This window comes from Megalobrama amblycephala, linkage group LG5, assembly GCF_018812025.1.
Source record: "Megalobrama amblycephala isolate DHTTF-2021 linkage group LG5, ASM1881202v1, whole genome shotgun sequence".
In the NCBI taxonomy this organism is placed as follows: Eukaryota; Metazoa; Chordata; class Actinopteri; order Cypriniformes; family Xenocyprididae; genus Megalobrama; species Megalobrama amblycephala.
The window spans coordinates 37059399-37085882 of NC_063048.1; the positions used below are offsets into that span (position 1 = coordinate 37059399).

Sequence of the window (26484 nt, forward strand, 5' to 3'; positions counted from 1 at the left end):
CAGTGACCATAAACTCATTAGTCAGATAGAAAAGTGAACTCTAGAGAGCAACAATCTGATAAATATAGCTATACACCGTTACATATTCATTATAATGTTCTTCAATATTTAATGCATGTTTGAATAAATCAGTTATGACAGCCGCGATTTAAATGTTTATATTTCAAAAAAACGAACTGGAGTAGAAATATGATTATGTAATTCTAAACTTTATTTATTATAAAAACATCATTGAGTGTAATTTAAGTGTTTGTATATAAATAAGTTAATTTAACCTTCATTATTATAGGAAAGTAGCACCAACTGACTCCATGTGTAGTTTACAGCATTAGTTGAGAGATTTTTTTCCTCTAGAAAATTTGCATCACATTTTTAAAATTTCAGTACCGACTTGGTATCGTGGTCAGTACTTTTGACAACACTACACCGAATGAGAACAAAAATTGAACTAAATTGAGATGGATAATAACACTAACTTTGCATCATTGACAGTTATTGAACTGAACTGAATCAACAGTGAACTGAGTTGATCTGAATAATGACACTTTTGTCATTATTTACAGCAGAATTTGTCAATTTTTTTTTTTTTTTTTTTTTTAAGTTTGCAACGTTTCTGTTTTTATTTTCCTGTTTATCAGTGTGACGCTGCTTTGAAATGATCCGTTTTGTGTAAAGCGCTAAAGGTGACTCGACTCGCTTTACGTTTTGGAGTTGTTGGAGGTATTTCCACGTAATGGAAATGTGTTTTGTTTCTGGTAGTGAATAAGGGGCGAGATTTTGACGCCCAAAAAAGCGCATCCGTCCATCATAAAAGTATCCATACGACTCCAAAGGGGTTAATAAAGGCCTTCTGAAGCAAAGCAATGTGTTTTTGTAAGAAAAATATCCATATTTAAATCTTTATAAACTAAAATAACTAGCTTCCGGCAGACGGCCTTCACAAGTCGACTTGCGACAAATGAGTAACCCCTGACGTGTGATGTATGATATAGGATTTCATTCATTCATTCATTATTTAACCAGGTTAAAAACTCATTTTGAAAAAAGTGGCTACAATAACATAAATACAAATACAAATACACATCAAAACACAATCAAGGATCACAACAGCATTTTACCAAAGGATAAAACACAATCTGTTAAAAGTGACTTAAACTCGTTTAGTGTTGGAAGCATAGTCAGCTTTAAGATTTAAGTTTTATTAAGTGTTATCAATGAGATTATGTGGTTTTTATAATCAATTAACACTGCTTTTGTCACTTTTTTTTTTACAAGATGGACAAAATTTGTCACCAAAAAAGTCATTTGGTTTAACACAAATTTCAGTTTTACCAAATGACACTTTTGGTTATACCGAATGACGATATTTTCAAACAAGGCTAACAGGCTGATATCTAGCTAGCTAGCAAAAGGACAATCAAACATTTTATATTTAGTACAAGTTTTTAACAACATTTTCCATGTTTTATAGCGGTTGCACCGAATGACCTGATGTTTCGGGACATGCGTATGATCAAGAGAAAACATGAATTTATCAAATAGTTAAAAGAGAGAGGATTAGTTACTTTGCTTCATGACCATGTGGTCCTTTGCAGGCGTCTGAATGATGTCACATCCTGTCACATGATACTGACCGCTTGACTTGATCCAAAATGGTCTCTTTATATTGGTTACTCCGAATGACGTCGAAATTTTTCCGGATATTCTTTCTCATAACAAAGCAACGACTTCTGCACATAATTTTAAAACTATTTTGCACTATGTTGATATATGATGTTATAAAATCATGCAAGAATAAAAAATATGTACATTTATTACATTTTAAGATATTTTAATCACAAATTAAATGGCTGTATAGTCGGTTAAACCGAATGACCTTTTGACACGTCAGAATCTTTAAAATACCTTTATATGTAAGAAAACCTTTTGGATTCAATAAAAGAGATCTAGATTTACTACCTTACATACTTTGGATGTCATATCTTTGTTTTTTATTATTATTATTATTAAGGCCTTTGAACAAAAAAAAGACCTGTCACGTCACTGACTATTATCAATATAAAAGAAAATAAAAGGGGTCCCAAAACGGACCCCTGAGGGACACCTTAGGATGTAGGAGTAACGTAAGCTTACTGTTCTCTTATATTGAAATTCTCCGATATTTCTCTTTAAAAATTCTCCTTTTAGACTTCTAATTTATGACTGGTGTTTTGTTTTGCTCTGTGCTCTGCGTTTCCACGTTCGTCAATACATCATGCATCAGGTCGGAGGTCACTCTTCCGAAGATAATCATATACACTACCGGTCAAACGTTTGGAAACATTACTATTTTTGATGTTTTTGAACGAAGTCTCTTATGCTCATTAAGGCTGCATTTATTTCATAATAAATACAGAAAGAACAATAATATTGTGAAATATTATTACAATTTAAAATTATGGTTTTCTATTTTAATATACTTTAAAATATAATTTATTCCTGTGATCAAAGCTGAATTTTCAGCATCATTACTCCAGTCTTCAGTGTCACATGATCCTTCAGAAATCATTCTGATATGATGATTTATTATCAATGTTGGAAACAGTTGTGCTGCTTAATATTATTTTATAACCCGTGATACTTTTTCAGGATTCTTTGATGAATAAAAGGTTAAAAAGAACAGCATTTATTCAAAATATAAATCTTTTCTAACAATATAAATCTTTACTATCACTTTTTATCAGTTTGACACATCCGTGCTGAATAAAAGTATTAATTTCTTTCAAAACAAAGGATGAAATTTTTTTTTTTCGGTCGTGTATATTGTTACAAAAGATTTCTATTTTAAATAAATGCTGATATTTTTTAACTTTTAATTCATCAAAGAATCCTGAAAAAGTATCACAGGTTATAAAATAATATTAAGCAGCACAACTGTTTCCAACATTGATAATAAATCACCATATTAGAATGATTTCTGAAGGATCATGTGACACTGAAGACTGTAGTAATGATGCTGAAAATTCAGCTTTGATCACAGGAATAAATTATATTTTAAACTATATTAAAATAGAAAACAATAATTTTAAATTGTAATAATATTTCACAATATTACTGTTTTTTTTCTGTATTTATTATGAAATAAATGCAGCCTTAGTGAGCATAAGAGCTTCAAAAACATTAAAAATAGTAATGTTTCCAAACCTTTGACCGATAGTGTACACCTAGGATGGCTTGAGGGTGAGTAAATCATGGGATAAATTTACATTTTGGGTGAACTATCCCTGAAATGCACACTGCAAAGGAAAATCTCCAGTTCATTCATACAGCTCATAGTAGTATGACATTAACCTTTAGCGTAGGGTCGATTACTGACACTGACACGGCCTTTCTCTTAAACTCAAACTCTAACAAATGTCCCACTCTGTTTTCTCTGTCTCTTGTTCTGCTGACACAAGAATGCCATGTTTTGAATCTGTTTATACGGTTGTGTTCATCTGCGGTTAGTTCGGCACGGCCCTCTCACCGCAGCAGTTTGCTCGAGTCAAAAGCCTCGTCCTGTCTATTCATGCGTCCAAACCTCGGCCTCTCCCTCTCTGCTCGTGAATTTCCGCTGCATTCCTCGCCAGCCGCGAACTCTGGCGTACGTTCAACCATGTCAAACTCTTTCAAGATGCATCATTATTAGTCATTTAAAATGTTTTGTTATCTGATGCAATGACATTTTTAGTGTACTTTCATTCATATGATGTTTAATATGCATGTAAAAAAATGACAGAAAAGGCAAATGCATCATGTCCGACACAGATAAACCCATTCAACACGGGTCTCCGAGGCTCGGTTAGATTCAATAAGCGGAACGTTTTGCGCAGAGTATAATGAAGTCTCTCGATGGCTCTGAACAATGACATCAGCTCACTAATGAGGCTGTAAATGAGTGTGGGCAGATCTGCTTTGATGTATGAAGACTGCTGACTCCGATAATGCTGGGTAATTGTGCCTTCCTGTGGCCAGATGTAAATGTTTACTGATAGGATTTTCTCCATGGAGAAGACTGTTTTCTGCCCTCCTACGCTGATAATATTGTGCAGTCACACTCCAGACAGCCCTTCTGTTCTTTTAAACCACTCTGTCCCACTGTGGAAAAATCTCGTTTTAACACTAAAGGTTGTTTTCTGGCCCTTTGTAGCATTTACATTGGATTTGCGTGCACGTTTATTTTATGATAAGGTCATGTCGCTAATCTGCTTTCTGTTCTTTGCACCTTCGCAGTCTCGCAGTGTGGACAAACAACACGCTGTGATCAACTATGACGCGTCTACGGACGAGCACCTGGTCAAAGACTTGGGCAGCCTCAACGGGGTGAGTTCACTGCGTCCTCTGCGTGTTTCTGCATGCACCAATACAAATGTGGATTTTATATAGGGCTGCTTGTTTTTGGTTAAAATTATTAATGCAGTTTTGTCAAATTACAAAGTACCATTTGAAATAGGCCGGTATCTAATCAATCGTGGTTTTTCAAACTAATCGCAATTATTTGAAATAACCGCAGTAATTGCACAGTGTAAATTTTAATCACATTTTGCCAAAAAACACTGTTGTAAAGTTCATAAAGATAGTCAAAGGAAATGAAGGTTTGTGGGTTTAATCAGACTGCATTGTATAATATATATATATATATATATATATATATATATATATATATATATATATATATATATATATATATATATATATATATATATATATATATATATATATATATATATATATATATATATATATATATATATATATATTTATAGTAATTTATTATATTGTTATAACATAATATAATACAATAATATAAATTACATAAAAAATATAATTTATTATATTATATTATAATATAATGTAAATTATTATATTATGTTATGACATAATATACTATAATAATATTAGATTAGATAAATATAATATAACAATAATTTTATAATATATAATTTAGATAAATAATATAATAAATTATTATAATTTATTGTAATTTATTATGTTATAACATAATATAACAAAATATAATATAAATTAGATAAATAATATAATAAATTATATTATATTATAATTTATTAATGTTGTTATTCTATATATAATATCTTATATTATATATTATTATTATATTAATGTTTATAGTTTTATTAAACGATCTTATTTATATTGATAATATATATTTTATATATTATATATGAAACTATATTACAGTTAATTTTATATACATAATAATTTTCACACCATTAAATCATGTTGGTCTATTTTATTATTTTTTTAATTTATTATATATGATTTAAAGTAAAAAAAAAAAAAATGTATTACACTGTAAGTGACATAAACAAAACATAATTAAATCTCAATTATTTATGACAATTAATCGTCAGCACAAAATTCATGATTGTGACGGGCCTAATTTGAAAATGAATTTAATTTAAATTCATTTGAAAAACATCTTGTAAATGTGTAAATCACACTGGAACAGCAGCTCTCATGTTTAAGAAGGACTGCAATTTCTGCATGCAAGTATGAATTTTATATGCTTGATTTTACTATTGAGTTTGAAAACTTTTGTATAAAAATGTACATTGAAGAATATGTGTGTAGTCATGATTCACTATCAGTATTGCTTTTATATTGAGTCTTGGTGAAGCATTTAACATTGGCAAAACCTTTTTTTTGTCATCTCATGTCTCCTCAGACCTTCGTGAATGACCTTCGCATCCCTGATCAGACGTACATCACCCTGAAGTTATCAGATGTCATTCGCTTCGGATATGATATCCTTCTTCAAACTCAGAACGGAATAAAACGGGCATATGAGCCCGTTGTGGTTTGACTCAGGGCTTTTGATTTTGCTAATGGAAAAATCCAGTAAACCTGCCGTGAGAAATAATAACCTTGCAGATAATGAGCAGAAAAGCAGCTTTCTTGTTTATGAGACAGATTTGTTCAGGACAGTGTTGTGCTCAGCTCGATAGAAATGATGCTACAAGCAATTCGATTGAGTTTTATCCGGCTGTTGTGTCCTTTCTCTCTGATTATTATGGGATGGTTTGTTTCGTCAGTGTGTTTGTTCTTGACTGTTCACACATTCACACATATACATCCTGGAGAGAAGCCAACACAAAGTGCCAGAGGAAGCCCTCAAGGTAGATTTGAGTGAATCTCTGTATTCCTTGTGACTTTTTTTCTCATAATTGTGAGATATGAACTCTTAATTCTTTTCTCAGAAATAAACTCGCAATGGTAAGTCCAATTCTGAAGGGGGAAGGAGTTTATATTTCGCAATTCTGATTTTATAACTCGCAATTACAAGTTTATATCATGCAATTTAACATCTTCAATGTCTTAGCACCAAGTTAAAAAAGTTTGTTGTGAAGTGTTTAAGCCCTCTAGGAGTAGTAGTTCAAAATTTAAAAATCCACATTCAAACCAAAATAGCTGACTTCCTGTTGGTTGGAGCTAATGACTGTAAATTAGAAAGTTGTCCGGCTTGATGAGATCAATATATGTACCAAGTTTGGTGACTGTAGGCAAAACTAACCCCCCCCGTTTGGTCAAAAGGTGGCGCTATAGTGCCCCTCCTCCCCTCCCGTTTCTTTGTCAATGTTTACTGGATGACATCTTTGATGTGTGTCAGGTTTCATGCAATTTGAAACATGCTAAGAGTCTCAAAAACACCCAAAACAATATTAAAGTTTGACATGTTGCCATGGCAATAGTATTTAAGATATCAAGAATCCTTTCACAGGTCTAAATCTGCCATGTATTGCCATCATACTGATTTGAGTTTGAAGCGAATTGGATAAAAATAAGAGGTTGATTTCAAAGCATGAGACTTACTTTTTTTTTTCTGTGGTAATTAGCAGCATGTCACGGGATACAAGAAGTTGTAAATAACCCAGAATAATCTAACTGGCCTGAGCTGATTATTGATCCATTCATTTTTCATACAGTATTTGTATATATGTGTGTTTTGAGATCGCTAATATAATTTATATGTTCTCTGGATTCCAGCATGAAAAATACACCAGTCAGCTTCAGCTGGGTCAAGAGACGCCGGAAACCAAGAAGCACATCCAGACAGATGAGAAACGCAGAGACTCATTACGCGCTAAATCCGAAAAAACAGAGCGGAAAAACATCACAGGTACTTCTGAAATACATTAAGTGAAGAGGGTTCATTTTGATTTAATTCATGCTTCTGGTCTTATTGTGATTGATTCATCAGTGACATTACTATAAAGAAATTAGCGTTTATCTTCATAATGTCTCATTATAATGCAATGACTTTCTCCACCTCTCAAACGGTCTATATAATAGACACTTTTCACAATTCAATAACTTCTGATTGATTAAATCAAGTCCTTCTTTATACCTGTTTTATTTGGAAATGTCACATTACAGAAGTAAAATGGGTTATTGAACATTTTCATGTTGACTTTAAAAATGAGACTTGCAACATTTCAAAGATTTGCCTTGTGAATTTATGACCTATTTCTTGTATATAAAGTTATATTTTTAGCTAGTTCTTGCCAACATGACTGATCACTATTTTATTTCCATGCCTTGCTGACCTTGCCTGACTGTGAGCCACAGATGAAATGTAAAATTTCTGCACTTTATTACTTCCATAGCAAATTCCTCAAATTTATTTATCTCATATTTTTGCACAAACTTTGCTTTCTAGATAATTGCAGTCACACACTCTAACAAATGCTGGGTTAAAAACAACCCAAGTTGGGTTGAAAATGGACAAACCCAACGACTGGGTTAAATGTTTGCCCAACTATTGTTTAAAAATGACTATATGTCTGGCTTAAAATGAACACAAAATATGTTGGACACATAGACACAATATGTGCAGACACATAATTACTAGAGGCAACAATAACAATCAAAAGATTAACATTTATTAATAAGCAGTTTAATAAATGTTTATTGTTTAATTATTATTTATTAATCTTATTCATAAATGTTCATTTATTCAAAATATAAATACATGTTATTTTCCAACATACTTTGGGTTAATTTTAAGCAAGCAATACAGTAATTTTTAAATAATAGTTGAGTTAAATAAAACTACCCAGCAGGTTGGGCAAATATTTAACCCAATTGCTGGGTTAAAACAACCCAATTGCTGGGTTAAAACAATCCAATCGCTACAACCCAATTGCTGGGTTAAAACAACCCAATTGCTGGGTTAAAACAACCCAATTTTAAAACAACCCAATTGCTGGGTTAAAACAACCCAATCGCTACAACCCAATTGCTGGGTTAAAACAACCCAATTGCTGGGTTAAAACAACCCAATTTTAAAACAACCCAATTGCTGGGTTAAAACAATCCAATCGCTACAACCCAATTGCTGGGTTAAAACAAACCAATTGCTGGGTTAAAACAACCCAATTGCTGGGTTAAAACAACCCAATTTTAAAACAACCCAATTGCTGGGTTAAAACAATCCAATCGCTACAACCCAATTGCTGGGTTAAAACAACCCAATTGCTGGGTTAAAACAACCCAATTTTAAAACAACCCAATTGCTGGGTTAAAACAATCCAATCGCTACAACCCAATTGCTGGGTTAAAACAACCCAATTGCTGGGTTAAAACAACCCAATTTTAAAACAACCCAATTGCTGGGTTAAAACAATCCAATCGCTACAACCCAATTGCTGGGTTAAAACAACCCATTGCTGGGTTAAAACAACCCAATTGCTCTGTTAAAACAACCCAATCGCTACAACCCAATTGCTGGGTTAAAACAACCCATTGCTGGGTTAAAACAACCCAATTGCTGGGTTAAAACAACCCAATCGCTCTGTTAAAACAACCCAATCGCTACAACCCAATTGCTGGGTTAAAACAACCCATTGCTGGGTTAAAACAACCCAATCGCTCTGTTAAAACAACCCAATTGCTCTGTTAAAACAACCCAATTGCTGGGTTAAAACAACCCAATTGCTGGGTTAAAACAACCCAATCGCTCTGTTAAAACAACCCATTGCTGGGTTAAAACAACCCAATCGCTCTGTTAAAACAACCCAATCGCTACAACCCAATTGCTGGGTTAAAACAACCCATTGCTGGGTTAAAACAACCCAATTGCTGGGTTAAAACAACCCAATCGCTCTGTTAAAACAACCCAATCGCTACAACCCAATTGCTGGGTTAAAACAACCCATTGCTGGGTTAAAACAACCCAATCGCTCTGTTAAAACAACCCAATTGCTGGGTTAAAACAACCCAATTGCTGGGTTAAAACAACCCAATCGCTCTGTTAAAACAACCCATTGCTGGGTTAAAACAACCCAATCGCTCTGTTAAAACAACCCAATCGCTACAACCCAATTGCTGGGTTAAAACAACCCAATTGCTGGGTTAAAACAACCCAATCGCTCTGTTAAAACAACCCAATCGCTACAACCCAATTGCTGGGTTAAAACAACCCATTGCTGGGTTAAAACAACCCAATCGCTCTGTTAAAACAACCCAATCGCTCGGTTAAAACAACCCAATCACTCGGTTAAAACAACCCAATCGCTACAACCCAATTGCTGGGTTAAAACAACCCAATTGCTGGGTTAAAACAACCCAATCGCTCGGTTAAAACAACCCAATCGCTCGGTTAAAACAACCCAATCGCTATTTTTTTTTTTTTTTTTTTTTTTTTTTTTTTGAGTGTGTTTTTGTAAATCATTATTCATTGATAGAATGTTCAGCATTCAAAATGGAACCAACAGCGATGATGTCGTTGTAATATTTGCATACTGCTGAATAACCTAAGCAATCGCTACTGTTTCTTTCAGGAAGTGCAAGTCTAGTTTGAATATTGCTGTCTGATAGTGATTTAAAAGGCTTTTCTGCCCTTTCATTACCCCATTAGTGTACGGTTAAACATTTTCTTTATCTTGAAGACTCCAGACACAGGGACTCGATTAATCTGTTTCACATTGACTAAACATGTACTGTTATGGGATTACTGTTAAACCCCGCTAAACTACTGTCACACTCGCTCTACCAGACTCTCACTGAGCGCGTTTGATCTGTTTGGACTTGTGTGCTTCACACGTCTGTCTTCATGTGCAGCAGAGTTTGCTAAGTCAGTCGTTACTATTACTAGAGCTCATACTGAGGGTTAGTGATGTGATCAAACCTCTAACTATTAAAGCATCAGCTTAGAGAAATGTGAATGAACAGAGACATGTTTGTTTAGGGCTCTTAAAGAGGGATGGTGTCGCTCATGGGAAAATGAGAGGTTTCACGGCTGAACGAACTGGAAGACCTGAATCATCCAGTGAAAACAAATTCTGTTTGTAAATGAATGTGAGTTCATGGACAACATGGCATAGAGCAGGGCTCTGTTGATCACGGAAGGGATGAAAGGCTGATAATTATGTAGAATATAAAAATTAAAAAACATATTAATTTGAAAACAATCAAAACAAAACTAAACACCTTCTAAAAAATATGAAATATTTTGTTTACCTGCATGTCATGTGACCATGAACCAACATCAGAGAACTGTGAACATGCAAATGTGTTTGTTAAATTATTGCAATATTTACTTAAAATCTTAAGGGGACTTTCAAGTAAACATTTTAGGTCCAAGTAGTTTAGCTAACAAAATAAGTTTGTGAATCCCTGACGTTGTAGATAAATGCAGCTAAAAATAAATAAAGAAAATAAATAGTGTATGTAGTGTACTTTTATATTAAAGCGCATGGGTTTTTGAAGGGATAACAGTAAAAACTCATTCTCAGAATAACTTCATGAGAAAGTTTCTGTCCTGAGCTTCCTGTGCTTTCTGACCTGGTCCTACCCAACTGACTCATGGGACTGAATCATGTTTTATCACTTTTATTTATTTAATTTCACTTTTTTTCCCAGTTCTGTACCAGTAAGAAGAAGCTATAACAATTTAACTCTTTGGCGGCCGAGAAACCGCGCTGTGAAATGAGCTGATGGCGCAATATGGCTGTGTGCATTTGTCCTATTTGCCAAGTTCAGGGGTCAATATTAAAGGCTGATACAGTAAAAAGTGCTCAAAATTTGGCTTTTATTAGGGCAGTGCGTCATATTTAAAAGTTTTATGTCCACTTTAACAAATTTAACTCTGTGGCAGTCGAGAAACCGCGCCGTGAAATGAGCTGATGGCACAATATGGCTGTGTGCATTTGTCCTATTTGCCAAGTTCAGGGGTCAATATTAAAGGCTGATACAGTAAAAAGTGCTAAAAATTTGACTTTCTTTAGGGCAGTGCGTCATATTTCAAGGCCTTATGTCCACTTTAACAAATTTAACTCTGTGGCGGCCGTGAAACCGTGCCATGAATTGGGCTGACTGTGCAATACAGCTGTGAGCATTGTCCTGTTTGACAAGTTGAAGGGTCTATAAAACGGGATGCAACAGTAAAAAGTGCTCAGTTGGGCTTTCTTTAGGGCAGTGCGACACATTTCAAGGTTTTATGTTCACTTTAACAAATTTAATTCTGTGTCGGCCAAGAAACCGCGCTGTGAAATGAGCTGATGGCACAATATGGCTGTGTGCATTTGTCCTGTTTGCCAAGTTTAAGGGTCTATAAAACAGGATGATACAGTAAAAAGTGCTCTCAATTTTGCTTTTATTAGGGCAGTACATCATATTTCAAGGTTCTATGTCCACTTTAACAAATTTAACTCTGTGGTGTCTGAGAAACCGCACTGTGAAATGAGCTGATGGCGCTATACAGCGGTGTGTATTGTCCTGTTTGACAAGTTCAAGGGTCTAAAACAGGCTGATACAGTAAAATGTGCTCAAAATTTGGCTTTCTTTAGGGCAGTGCGTCATATTTCAAGGTCTTATGTCCACTTTAACAAATTTAATTCTGTGTCGGCCATGAAATCGCGCCGTGAAATGGGCTGATGGCGCAATATGGCTGTGTTCATTAGTCCTATTTGCCAAGTTTAAGGGTCAATATTAAAGGTTGATACAGTAAAAAGTGCTCAATTTGGCCTTCTTTAGGGCAGTGCGTCATATTTCAAGGTCTTATGTCCACTTTAAGAAATTTAATTCTGTGTCGGCCATGAAATCGCGCCGTGAAATGGGCTGATGGCGCAATATGGCTGTGTTCATTAGTTCTATTTGCCAAGTTTAAGGGTCAATATTAAAGGTTGATACAGTAAAAAGTGCTCAATTTGGCCTTCTTTAGGGCAGTGCGTCATATTTCAAGGTCTTATGTCCACTTTAACAAATTTAATTCTGTGTCGGCCATGAAATCGCGCCGTGAAATGAGCTGATGGCGCAATATGGCTGTGTTCGTTAGTCCTATTTGCCAAGTTTAAGGGTCAATATTAAAGCTTGATACAGTAAAAAGTGCTCAATTTGGCTTTATTTAGGGCAGTACATCATATTTCAAGGTTTTATGTTCACTTTAACAAATTTAACTCTTTGGCGTCTGAGAAACCGCACTGTGAAATGAGCTGATGGCGCTATACAGCTGTGTGTATTGTCCTGTTTTACAAGTTCAAGGGTCTATACAACAGGCTACAACAGTAAAGTGCTAAAAATTTGGCTTTATTTAGGACAGTGCGTCATATTTCAAGACCTTATGTCCACTTTAACAAATTTAACACTGTGGCAGCCGAGAAACCGCACCGTGAATTGGGCTGACGGTGCAATACGGCTGTGAGCATTGTCCTATTTGCACGATTTCATAGTGTGAAGAACATTTTAAAAATCTACAGAACTTTTTTTTTTCCAGTATAAAGAACGTTTTGTGCAATGGAAGTTTAAAGGTTCTTCATGGAACCATCAATGCCAATAAAGAACCTTTGGATGTTGCTGTGTGTCTAAAATCAAGGGAGCAGCATAGTATCGCCGCCCGAACTCGACTGCCTCTGTCAGAAGTGGGTCAACATCTGTGACGTGTCTCCATAACTTTCCAAATAAGCTAGTCCTGATTTTCGGCTGCTCCCTGCTGTGATTAAGTGACATGTTTCCTGTCTGTTCCATCTTTGTCTTTGTTGGTATTAAACAGCGTCGCCCTGACAACAGTGTCTGTGCTGTGGCTTGCTTTAACCAGCGTGACTGGTTATCTCTGACAGACAGTAGGCTGGTAGATTAACACCGCAGCTGACAGTTCAGAGATGGAGTCGGGTGGAGTCGAGTGTGTTGTTTGTTAAATTACTGTTGCTTCTCTGAGGGCTTCAGGCCAAACATGCAGAATGTGCAGGAACGTTTTCCGACCATTTCATTTGGTTTTAAATAGAGCTGCTGTGTTTGCTGGCACTGACATTAATGGGGTTTAAGAACAAATTTGGTTCCTTTTCAGCAGTGAAAGGAGGTTCTTTTGTTCGTTCTTTTGTTCTTTCTTTTGTTTACATTTTTTAGATTTTGTAAATGGTTTTTGTACCTAAATTTATTTATTTTATAAATATTTAAATAGTTTTTTAAATTATTTTTTTATTTCTAAAATCAGTATTCTCTTGATTTTAAGATTTTTAATGATTTCTTTTATAGTTTACGTACTTTTAAAATTGCCTACATTTTATAATTTTATAAATGTATTTAAAAATGTTTTTCTTTCTGTATTTCAAAAAAGATGTCACCGATTTTATTTATTTATAGTTTTTCCATTTTGTTTGTTTAAAATGTTTGAATTTGTACATTTTTTTTTATACCTATATTTGTATATTTTATAAATATATATATTTTTTTTTAATTAAATAAATAAATATTTTTTTTATTTCTAAAATAAGTAGTCACATTTGATTTTTAATGATTTCTTTTATAGTTTATTTTTTAAATTATTATTTTTTAAATTGCCTACATTTTATAATTTTATAAATGTGTTTAAAAATGTTTTTCTTTCTGTTTCAAAAAAGATGTCACCGATTTTATTTTAGTTTTTCCATTTAGTTTTTTTTAAATGTTTGAATTTGTACATTTTTTTTTTTTATACCTAAAGTTGTATATTTTATAAATATTTAATTTAAGTTTTTAAAAAAAAAACTTTATTTCTAAAATAAGTAGTCACATTTGATTTTTAATTATTTCTTTTATAGTTTGTTTTTAAATTTCTATGTTTACATTTTTTTTTATTCATTCATTTAGTTTTTCTGACTTTTTTTTTAAAATGTTTACATTTTGTACTTTTTTTTTATACCTAAATTTAAGTATTTAAATAGTTTTTTAAAAATTATTTCTTTTTTTCTAAAATAAACAGTCACGTATTTTTTTTAATGTTTTTTTTATGATGTATTTTATAGTTTATTTTTTAAATGTATTTTTTTTAATTGCGTACATTTAAATTGTATCAATTTATTTATAATGTTTTTTCATTCTTTCTGCATTTGTAAAAGGTCATGTTTATTTTTTTTATGATTTTTCCTTTATTTAATATTAAAATAGATGTATTTTTATTTTAAAAATTTTTTTTTGTTTTTTTGTATTGATTTTCTAAAATAGGTAATGTCACTTATATATTTATTTAGTATTAAATTGATTTTTAATATATTTTTATTATTTGTATAGTTTTTTTATTTTTAGTTTATTTATTTATTTTTGTATTATATTATACTTTTGTATCAAGTAATGTAACCAGTTTTCTGCCACTTCATCAGACTCTTCCTGTTCCCTTGTTTCTTTACAGATCCGCCCGTGTCCAGACCCACGCCTCTGTACGGCCAGCCGTCCTGGTGGGGTGAAGATGACGAAGAAAAAGGTCAGCGTTGTGATCTGAGCGCTCATGACCATCACACAGGTCTGAACTGTGACTCGTGAATCATCAAACCCAATCCCAGAAAAAGATTTACACATAGCGCTTTTGAGTACCAAAGATGTCAATTTCACTATCGCCAAATTATTTAATACAAAACAATCCGTTGAAATCATCACACAAGTCTCTGATGCTTGTTAAAGTGTGTGAAATGTGTGGACAGGAATGCAGCAGCAGTCAGATAAAATCCTTTTGTGTTGGGTGATCTTGAGCCTGAGGAATTCAGCACTAAACTCCATGCTGGCGTGAGCTTTAAAACATGTCGGACAAGCCAGTTCAGCCTCGTGATGGATTAACAGCCGACTTAGCCAGTCCAATGAGAAGGTCATTGTGTTTTCTCCAGTCTTAAGCACTTCTCAGAGTTTTCTGCAGAGATTAAAGGGTGACCATAGAAACATTTGTTCCATTTCAGTTGGTTTGGATTTTAGTTTAGTGTTTTGTTCTTTTGAGCAAAAGGATTTTACGTTTAAAGGTGCAATATGTAAGATTTTTGCATTAAAATATCCTAAAAACCACTAGGCCAGTGTTATATATTTTGTTCACTAGAGAATATCCCAAATACAAACTATTTGTAAATCGTGAGAAAATTGCAATTTTAACGAAGGCTCTGGGACGTGTGAGGAGTCGCCTGTCAATGGCGTCATACCCGCGTTACCCTCGGTTTCCGGTTTTATTTTGTAGAAACCATGGAAACACCAAAGACGCTTTAATATTTACATGTTTTAATAGACAAGGAAACAACTGTTTTGATATATTTATAGACAGAAAACTAATTATTGTTATATAGCTCAACACGTTTAGTCTTATTGTTTAAATCTAATTTTTTTTTTTTTTTGCGAGTCTCATGCTTTACCTCAGAGAAAAACACTATTTTGTGAAGTAGCTAACATAGCATAATCAGATGCAGCTTTATTTTTAGTAACAGTAATACAGCATTTTCTCCATCATACGATACGTTTTTAAATGAATTGCATGTCATTTATCAACACAATCATCCAGCATTTAATATGATATTGTAAAATCGATCTATCTTACTGCAGTGTGTAACAGTGTCTCACAGCAGCCGCCGAGCGAACGCACAGAGTAACGTTATAACATCATTTTCAACACTCTCAAATGTATCTAATATGATAAACAGAGCTGCGTTACCTCATACTCGTGACCGGAAAAGAGGAAGCGGCACCGGCGACTGTGTCATAATAAAAGTCCCGCTGCTCGCGGTGTGTTGATCAATCGCTCCAGCTCCTCATTCAGCTCCACAACACTCGCTCCTGCTCTGCTTCACACTACAGTAACGTTAATAATCGCATCCATGAAAATGATTTCTGTCCAAGTCCTATCCCTATTCTTTCCATAGGTGGAGACCACATGTTCCAAGATTCCGCACTCAAACTTGCCATCATCAAGCTACGCCTTTGTTTTGAATAGGCCTCTAGCGACCTCTAGTGGATGGACATCTTACATATTGCACTTTTAATATCTAGACTAGATGTTGTTTTTATGACTAGATGTCTCAGTGTTTTTATTACTTTCTCTGGATATTGTTACACACTCTTCAGACAGTGAAGTTTTCATGTACAGTTTCTTTTCTTTGGCATTTCATGCCTGTGTTGAACAGTGTCCTGACCAGCCGTGATGTGATAATCATTAAATCCATGTTAATCTGAGATTTTATCCTGAACAGCTGCAGCAGTCAAATTAGATTTGAGATTTATCGCATGGTTTAAAAATGAGATTTATCATGCTGAATAACCCACGTATTTATTTGTTTATTTGTCTTTGTTTTTTTAAATTCATGTATTCTTTTTAAATTTACTTTTACCTAAGTTTGTTTTTTATAAATTTATTTAAATATAGATTTTTTTTATTTCTTTGTCTAACATAAATGTCACCAGTTTTTATTTATTAGTTTTTCTGTTTTATTTATTTTTTTAATTCATTATTTTTAAATGCATTTTTTTTTACCTGAATGTTTTATACATTAATTACAATAGTTTTTTTTTTATTTCTAAAATAATTTGTCACCAGTTTTTATTTATTTATTAGTTGTTTTGTTTTATTTCTTTTTTAATTCATTATTTTTAAATGCATTTTTTTTAACCTAAATTTGTTTTATACATTTATTTGAATATAGAGAATATAGATTTTTTTTTTTTTAAATTAATTTCTAAAATCATTTTATTTATTTTCTTTGCGATTTAAATCCAACTCCTCAGAGCTGTATATCAAACATAAACTATATTGTTGCTTCATGCTGCAATTTGGTTTTAGTTTGGATAGAAAATGACTTAATGCTGGAAAGTTTACACGTGTTACACCTGGATAAACACTTGACCTTACTAAGGTAACCTCACAGCAGGAGTGACTTAAGTCATTGAAGTGAATTAGCTCTTCTTCTGTACGTCACATGCACGAGTTGGCACACATCTTAATCTGTCTTTGCAGATCGTTTGTAGTGATTATTGCTTTCAAAATCACTGCTTCTGTGAAGATTAGAAACTTTTGCAAATCTTTTATTTTGAACCAGTGGTTTGGAGTGTGTATCAAACTGACCAAATCACGTGATTTCAGTAAATCAGACTTTATTACATCATAACAGTCACAAAACATTTCATAATTTCAATGGTTTGCTGCTAGAATCTCAGTAAACCCATGAACCAGTGGTTTTGAACTAATGTCGGATCATTTTTATAATGTAAACCATATTAAAGACATGTTTGTATAACATGTTTGTTCATATTTAATGGTATTTGATGTTAAGTTTACACAACAACGATGTACTAAAAACAAAAAAGCTTTTTTTCCCTTGCGTTTTTCGTGTACAGATGACGAAGTTGTCAAAATGATCTGTGAAAATGACTGAAAACGCTGCATTATGCTGCCAGGCCAGTAGAGGGCGATGTCACTTTGTAAGGAAACATTACGATAGCGGTATCGTTTTCAAAAGTTTGCATTTTCAGGCCCCTAAAATGCCGTTGTCATGTAAATAAATGGCCCAAACACTACATTTTTAGTTTTTAGTTGAAAACGGTGTTGTGTAAACACTATTAATTTACATTAACAATCATTAACGCTGATGTCTTTTCACAGAAAACCACAAGGATGGTACCAGATGTGAGGTCAGCGTTTCTCCAGATGAACTTCACGATGGCCAGGGCAAGTCCGGTTACTCTTACCGCAAGGAGCCAAGCTACTTTGAGATTCCCACAAAGGAGATCCATCCAAAGCCCAAAACCTCATCCCTGGAAGTCCAAGAGATCCCCACAAAAGACACGGACCACAAACCCCCTTCCACACCCCCGGTGGTACAGGGCCATGCCTCCTTCACCATTGAGTTTGATGACCAAACCCCTGGAAAGATGAAGATCAAGGACCACGTCTCAAAGCTCTCCATCCGCCCGCGCAAGATCCCCACCAAAGAGTCGATAGCCAGACTTACAGAGGTGATGTCGGTGGAGAACAAAGTAGCTGATTGGTTGGTGCAGAGCGACGCCTCCATGTTGAGGAGTCTAGATGAGCAGTCTGGGTCAGACAAGAGCTTCAAAGGTAAATGTCTGCAGTAATCCAGTTTAAAAACACCTCTTTTTCTTTGCGCTTTGTCCTTGCATCCACACTGAGACAGCAGTGAAAACTGAGCTTTTTGAGGACTCTTTCCCAATTGTATACATTTCAAAATGTCATTTTTACATTGTAGTGTGGACCGTGAAGACTAGGGTTGGGTATCGTGTGAAATGTAATGATTCTGATTCAATTTCTGTAAACATTTTTGTAGCTGAATATCATGAACAAAAATCAACAGACTAAAAACACTTACACAAGGAACTTTTGACTATGGTTTAAAAATACCATAGCAAAAACAATTAACCTAATATACATTTCAAGCATTATTAATGACAAGTAAACACTCAGTAATTAAACAAATTAGCAATTGCACAACTGAAAAAATATGCAATTGAAAGTTTTAAGATTTTCAGGTATTCAGAAACTAAAATATAGGCTACATTACAATTATAGTTACAAAAGTTATTCAGTCAAGAACAGCGAGTGAATTTTCTTTGTCTTTTGTTGTTTAACATGATTATAGAGACGGCAGCAGGAATATTAGGCTGCTGTCACTTTAAGAGCTGCACGGATCCAATATACTGTTACACATGTTTTTCCTTTGTCAACTGTTTACATTCACTTAAGACATAGCTGACTGTATTTACGAGGATATTTTGACATATTTTTATGTGTGTTTGTCCGTTTAAGTGGAAGAGAACTACAGTATGAGAGGCAGCTTTCTGTGCGCATGTTTTGGATGTGAAAAGCACGCGAGTCTTCTTCCGCTTGAATGGTTTAAAATCACATCAAAATTCGCACACAGGAACCATTATTTGGTTCTCGATACCGATCCCTAGTGAAAACGGAGGTGTCCGTCAACAACGATGCAGGTTTATCGTCGTATCATAAACACAAAGAAACTCAAATGTCTTCACTGCAACCCGTCAAAATAAAACTTTGGTTTAACTTGAAGAAATTGTGACAGAAATATATTACTGTTGTACAGTCGATATCTTAATGTAATAATAATACTAACACTAATAATAAATTATTAAAACTTAATTTTATTAAGGAATCATCTCAATTTTTCTTCCATGATTGTAACAGTAAAGCTCTGTTGTGCAGCACTTTGACAAAAAAGTTTAATTTCATATGATTAAAAGATAAATTAAATTAATGTTTTATGCCTTCATTTGATTGCCAGAAAATTTAAAATGCACAACACGCATTTTCTGAAAAAAACAAAAAAAAAAAAAATAATTTCATAGAAATAAATATATATATATATATATATATATATATATATATATATATATAGTTAAATTGTATAAGTTTCATGATTTTAATTAATTAGACATGATTACTAACATTTAATTTAACCATTAAAATGGAGTCCAAAAAAAAATTTATAAATTGGGAAAAAATTAATTAAATAAATGTTTTATGCCTTCGTTTGATTGTCAGAAAAATTTAAATACACAACGTGCAATTTCTGAAAAAACAAAAACAAAACATTTCATAGAAATGAATTTCTAAAAAAAAATAGATTTTGTTGGTTTTATGAATTCAATTAATTTAGACATGCTTTTTGATTATTAACATTTAATTAAACGATTAAAATGGAATACAGAGAACTTAAAACAGAAAACATAGACTTTGAGAAAAAAATAAAACTTAATTTAACTTTTGTTAAACTTTTTAAAAAAAATTGTTTGTTAAATTGTATAAGTTTCATGATTTCAATTAATTAGACATGCTTACTAACATTTAATTTAACCATTAAAATGGAGTCCAAAAAAAAAAAAAATTAAATGTTTTATGCCTTCGTTTGAAAAATTTAAATACACAACACACAATTTCTGAAAAAACAAAAACAAAACATTTCATAGAAATTAATTTCTAAAAAAAAATTAATAGATTTTGTTGGTTTTATGAATTAAATTAATTAGACATGCTTTTTGATTTATTAAAATTTAATTAAACGATTAAAATGGAATACAGAACACAGAATTTGGTAAAAATAAAAGACAATTTAAGGAAAAAAAACTTAAATTTAACTTTTGTTAAACTTTTAACAAATTGTTGTTAAATTGTATGTATAATTTTCATGATTTGAATTAATTAGACATGCTTTTTGATTACAAACATTTAATTTAACCATTAAAATGGAGTCCAAAAAAAAAAAAAAAAAAATGGGTAAAAAAAAAAAAAAATGGATTTCATAGGGCCCTATTCACTTTCTTAATGTTGACATGCTACTTGTGTTTTTTCTAGATTCACGCCATCGTGAAGATGATTTGGAAGACCCAATTTCCCACTCTGGGTCACAAAAGATCGTACCACGACTGGAGGGAGAAGATTACCCAACTAACTACATGCCAGATTCAAAGAGCCAAGACAAACCAGATCCCCAGCAAGCTTTCATGGTCGAGTTCTTTGACGACACTCAACGGAAAAAGCGCTCGCAGTCGTTCACCAATAACATGTCTTCTCCTGACTTCCAGTCTGCTCTAAAAAGCAAGTTAGACAAACGAAAAGTTGGAACTTCGTCATCCGGACATAATCCTCCCACACAGCAGTTCACGATTCCCCTCAAAGGTTCAGAAGGTCCTCAGCGGGCCGCTTCTCTCAGACGGGAGAAGAGCGAAATCCGTATGAGCACGTCTGACGTTAGCTCCCGCTCTACGTCAAAACCTTTCGGCAGCATCGGCCGGAGGTCCAAACTGTCACAGGACTTTGCGGCCGAGTTGCTTAGGGTGTCGAAACCCAGTCCTGCCACCACATGGGACCATAAGACCTCATCTTCTACGCCTACGACATACTCTGGCTCCTCTGTGACACATGCCACGTCTCATTCACAAAATCACACCGTGAATCAGACCATCAGATCTCCTTCTGTGCCCATGGAAGTTAACAGCACTGAGGCCAAAACTCCACAGCAGGAAGAGGATGACAGTTTAAGTGATGCGGGAACCTACACCATTGAAGCCGAGGGACCAGACAAAGAGGTTGTGGAGGCACGGGGCTTAATCGATCAGGTACAACCCCATCACCTGACATCACATTTGAGTAGGGCTGGGTGGTATGACGATATATATCATGGCGACGATGTCAAGTGTCTATTGTTAGAGATTTTGCGGTATTGTAAATATCTTGGGTGTGTAAATATATCCGTGTAACTAGTTACTGACACATTAAAGTGATAAAGAAATTACGCGTGGGATGTGCATAATGTTAAAAAGAGATATTAAGTTCAAAAAAGAGCTCATTGCTGTACTTGTAGGGCCCTATGAAATCCGTTTTATTTTTTCCCAAATTCAGTTTTATTATTTTCCCAATTCCGTTTTTTCTGTTTTAATTTTTCAGGATTCCGTTTTTTTCCAGTTTAATTTTTTGGACTCTATTGTAATGGTTAAATTTAAATTTTAATAATAAAAAAGAATGTCTAATTAATTGAATTCTTAAAAACAACAAATTTATTAATTAAAAAATGTTTTTTTATGAATTTTTGTTTTTTCAGAAATTCTGTTGCGTATTTAAATTTTTCTGGCAATGAAATTAACGGATAACTTTATCTTTTAATCATGAAATTAAACTTTTTTTTATCAAAGTGCTGCACAACAGAGCATTACTGTTAAAATTAAAACATGGAAGAAAAACTGAGATTGTTCCTTAAAATTAAAGTTTTAATAATTATTATTATTCTTAAATCTATTAGTGTTAGTGTTATTATTATTACATTGAAATGTATCTAAATTCTACTGTACAACAGTAATATGTTTCTAGCAAGTTAAATCGAACTTTTATTTTGACAGGTTGCCAAGAGCTTTGAGTTTCTGTGTGTTTATGATGATAGATTTTCTTAAAGCGGCAGCTCTGGAGATGAATTTCGTGCGTTCATGTCCTCATATAGTGAGGCGGCAGAGGATGAAAACACCGCGAGCGTAACACGTGCTTCTGTGTGTGTGTGTGTGTGTGTGTGTGTGTGTGTGTGTGTGTGTGTGTGAAAAAAAAAAAAAAAAAAAAAAAGTGTGAGGTAAATGAAACCGCGCTTCAGAGGCATGCAGGATTCATATTTAAATAGTCTTTTTGTGGTTTAATATTCACAGTCACTAGTCTATATCGCAATTTAATTTAAGTGTACTAACCTGCTTTTAATTCATTCATCAAAAATTTGACAAATTCCGTGACATTCTATAGTGAATTCCGTTTTTATGAATGGATTCTGTGATTCTGTCCGCATTTTCTGCATCGCAGAAATCATAGGGCCCTATATTTGCACTGAAACGCACACAGAAAGCTGCCTCTCAGACAGCATGCAATCCCAGATTCAGTTCTCTTTCACGACATATTGTTTAAATGGTCTAATAAGGGCTTTTCTGACCAGAGGAACCTTTTCATAGTTCCTACAACTATTGGCTGAAGTACCCGGATGTTGCTGTGTTCGCGCCGCAGGAACTAGGAACGATTTTAGTTCTAGGAACTCCTTTTGGGGGAACTAAATGAACTCATACATTTTTAACATATTTACTTCACGAACATGGAAAACAGCGATAACGTCATTTACCTGCTGGGTTGTGTTCTTTTCTCATCCTCGATGATATGCAATACTGAAAGTTGTCATGGGAGATTTTTTAAACATGGTTGTTTAAGAAATAAAAAGCTACACACTGCATCAGTTAGGGTTAAAAGAATTGTTGCCAAACATATGCCAGAAATATTAGGCTACGTCTACATTAAATTGGAGACATTTGAAAACGGAGTTTTAATTTAAAAACGCTCCTCTTCCACACTAGCGTTTTCCAAAAGTCGCTCATCCACACTGAAACGTCTGAACATGCTTAAATCACCTTAAATCACCACAACAACGTCGGTATAACCAAAGTCCTTTTAAGACAAGTCATTTCACTCGGCGGCCATCTTTGAAACGCCTCTCGGGCATCCTGGGCATTATGCAATCTCTTTGAATGGGGAAACATCAAATTCTCCAAAACTGTTCGCCAACCTTACGATTAAATTTCATATTTGAAATCACCAATGAAATCTAACAACAACCGGGTTCATAAATTGTATTTCTAAACGCTCGAATCGTGACCAAAAAACTGTATTTTTCAGGCTGGATCAAGCTAATGCGCATGCGCAGACCTAAATGCGGGTCTCTTCGGAGGCGCGCGTTTGACTGTTTCTATAGAAACCGGTGATTCTAACGGCCGCTGAAGTGACGCGATGACTTTACCAGTCGGCGATTGGCTCTTATTTAGAAGGCGGGACTTATTCCGCCATATTGCGCGTTACACTTTCTCCCATTCAAAACAATACGAGTGACACGTCTTGTGTTATTCTATAGTCTTTGGTATAACTATAGATATCTATGGGTACAATAAGCATCACATGACTAAACATGCGTCATCGTTTTCAAATACCTCCGTTTCCACCTTTCACCATTCACAATACAATGCAAAAACAAATTTATCCACTTTGGAAAATGTTTTCAAAAACGCTGTCTCAGTGTGGATGGAAGGTCAAAACGGAGAGAAAAAGACGTGTTTTCAAATGAAATCGTATTAGTATGGACAAGGCCTTAATCGCTGCAATAATGATCCAGACATAAACTGGGTTTCCATTACAGATTTTCACTGTATTTTCTAAATGTCAATGCGAAACGATGGCATTTTCATTAACCGATGTCATGCGACTAAAACGTCATTCCAAAAATCATGGCGACGGATGTTGGTAGGTTTGCGTATGTCTCATCCACCACACTTGCCATTATTTTTAATCGAAGGAGATGTAGGCGTGTTATCCAAGCATTAATGGCGAGGAAAGCCCCTTATACTTGGGAGTGGACATGTATGAGGTGTTTCTGGGTGTTCCTCTGCTTCAAGGTCTTGATAAATTGTGGCATTTCTTTGTTGTTTAGAATCCAGTATTCCCATAATTATTTTGTCTTTCATGAGTTTAATAAAGAACTCTCGTCTTCTGTCCAAACATACCATGCCATCTCGACTTTTACATATGCCAGGTGACCTGTAAATGCGAAATTTGCAAAATATTCTTGCAAGCGTAAAAACTTTATTTGAGATATATGGGAGTTTTGAGCAATTTGAAGGGTAATGGAAACTCAGCTATAGTCTATTAAGTATTTGCTTATTTAAATCCAAACTGCAACTTTACTTTTGGCTGGGTAGTGTGTAATAACTATATTGTGATATATTTTTTTATCATGAAATAAAATGTCTCTTATATCATGAAATAAGATTTTGGTCATATCGCCCACCCCTACATTCGAGCAGCTTCAAGAAACCACAAACTATTTTGTTATTAGAAACCATTGTTTCAGTTCTCTCATTCAGATTATTTCAGTCACTTCCCTAGTATTTTATCACATTTCAAGTGTCTTCTGAATAATTCACCCAGTCAAGAGTCAAAGAGTTCAAGTCAGTCGGGAACAGACCTTCATAATTCATGCATGCTTTATCATTAACAGGTGTTTGGTGTTGGCGACAACAGCCAAACCTCAGCAGCAGCAACTGTTAAGACTATAGTTGGTGACACTGAGGGTCACGATAGTCTTCTGCTCAATAAGAATAGCTCAGGCCCAAAACTGGGCCAATATCCAACAGACCGTAGTGACACAGTACAGGTAAACTCTCACCTGACTACAAACGTTGGCATGCTCGCTCCGGATCATGGGCATCAGTAGATCTATCTGTCAATCACTGCAATCATCTTATTTTTCACTGTGATTTTATTAGGATCTTTCTTGGGCATCTTCTCAAAGCTGTTTTGATGGTTTGATGTCTTTATTTCCTGCTTTTGGGTGATTATGAATGGGTGATTTGAATCTTTAAAGGGCCTGATCTCTTATTATGGTTGAGATATTTTCATTTGGTATATTTTGACATTAATACCATGATCGATATATTTAGTAAGCCAGCATAATTGTAGTAGGTTTTATTTAGAATAAGGGACGTGAGTAAGCTTGCAAAAAAAGATGAATTAAAAATGAAGAATTTAAATGAAGAGTTTGGTTCCAAAACGTAATAACTCCATTTTGATTCATTTGAGTAAAAAGCTGTTTTCTTTACCAAGAAAGTGGCAGGAGGAAAACCACTATTTTCTGTTTCAAACTTTCACATAGCATCTTTTGGTTATAAAAACATTAAAAATTTAAATCTACATTTTGATTTTAAAAGGTTTATTATAAAAATTGATTATTTTTTCCCCAAAATGCAATAAATCCATGACACGTTTTTTTTTTTTTTTTTTTTTTCAAAATGCAATTAATCCATCAATATAAAAGTTATTTTTCAAATTGAAAATGCACAACAAAGTAAGTTGATTCACATATATAGGGCCCTATGAAATCCGTTTTATTTTTTCCCAAATTCCGTTTTAATTTTTCTGGATTCCGTTTTTTCTTTTTGACTCCATTTTAATTGTTAAATTACATTTTAGTAATCAAAAACATGTATAATTAATTGAAATAATGAATCTTGTCCAATTTAGCAACAATTTAATAAAAGTTTAACAAAAAAATAATAATTTTTTTAGGGCCCTATGATAAACATTTTATTCTTTCCCCTCAAATTTTATTTAAACCAAATTCTGTTTTCTGGATTCCATTTTAATGGTTTAATTCCATTCTAATAATCCAAAAGCATGTCTAATTAATTGAATTCTTAAAAACAACAATATTTATTTATTAAAAAAAATATATTTTTATGATTTTTTTTTTTTTTTTTCCAGAAGTTCTGTTGTGTATTTAAATTTTTCTGGCAATCAAAAGAACGCATACCATTTAATTTATCTTTTAATCTTTTAATAACTTTTTTTGTCAAACAATGTGCTGCACAACAGAGCTTTACTGTTAAAATTAAAACTTGGAAGAAACATTGAGATTATTGTTTAAAAATATATTTTAATAATTTATTGTTAAATTAATTTATCTAAATTCTACTGTACAACAGTAATATGTTTCTGTCAAGTTAATTCGAACTTTTATTTTGACGGGTTGCCTAGAGCTTTGAGTTTCTCTGTGTTTATGACGGTAGTTTTCTCAAACGAAGCGGTTAAATGCTGATGAAGTGACTTTCAGAGCAGCTCTGGAGATGAATTTGTGCGTTCATATAGTGAGGCGACAGAGGACGAAAACACCGCGTGCGTGCGCCCGC

At 33.8% G+C, this 26484-nt stretch overlaps 1 protein-coding gene across 1 annotated transcript in view; it reads left to right on the top strand.

The window, feature by feature from the left end:
• The window catches only part of cep170ba (centrosomal protein 170Ba), a 40450-nt gene that overhangs the window by 4596 nt on the left and 9370 nt on the right, over positions 1 to 26484 (top strand). Inside the window, 8 exon segments of the mRNA XM_048192146.1 lie at positions 4252 to 4341; positions 5705 to 5783; positions 6097 to 6155; positions 7024 to 7156; positions 14642 to 14752; positions 17858 to 18313; positions 20585 to 21348; positions 24798 to 24953. Coding sequence (XP_048048103.1) covers positions 4252 to 4341; positions 5705 to 5783; positions 6097 to 6155; positions 7024 to 7156; positions 14642 to 14752; positions 17858 to 18313; positions 20585 to 21348; positions 24798 to 24953 — 1848 coding nt within the window.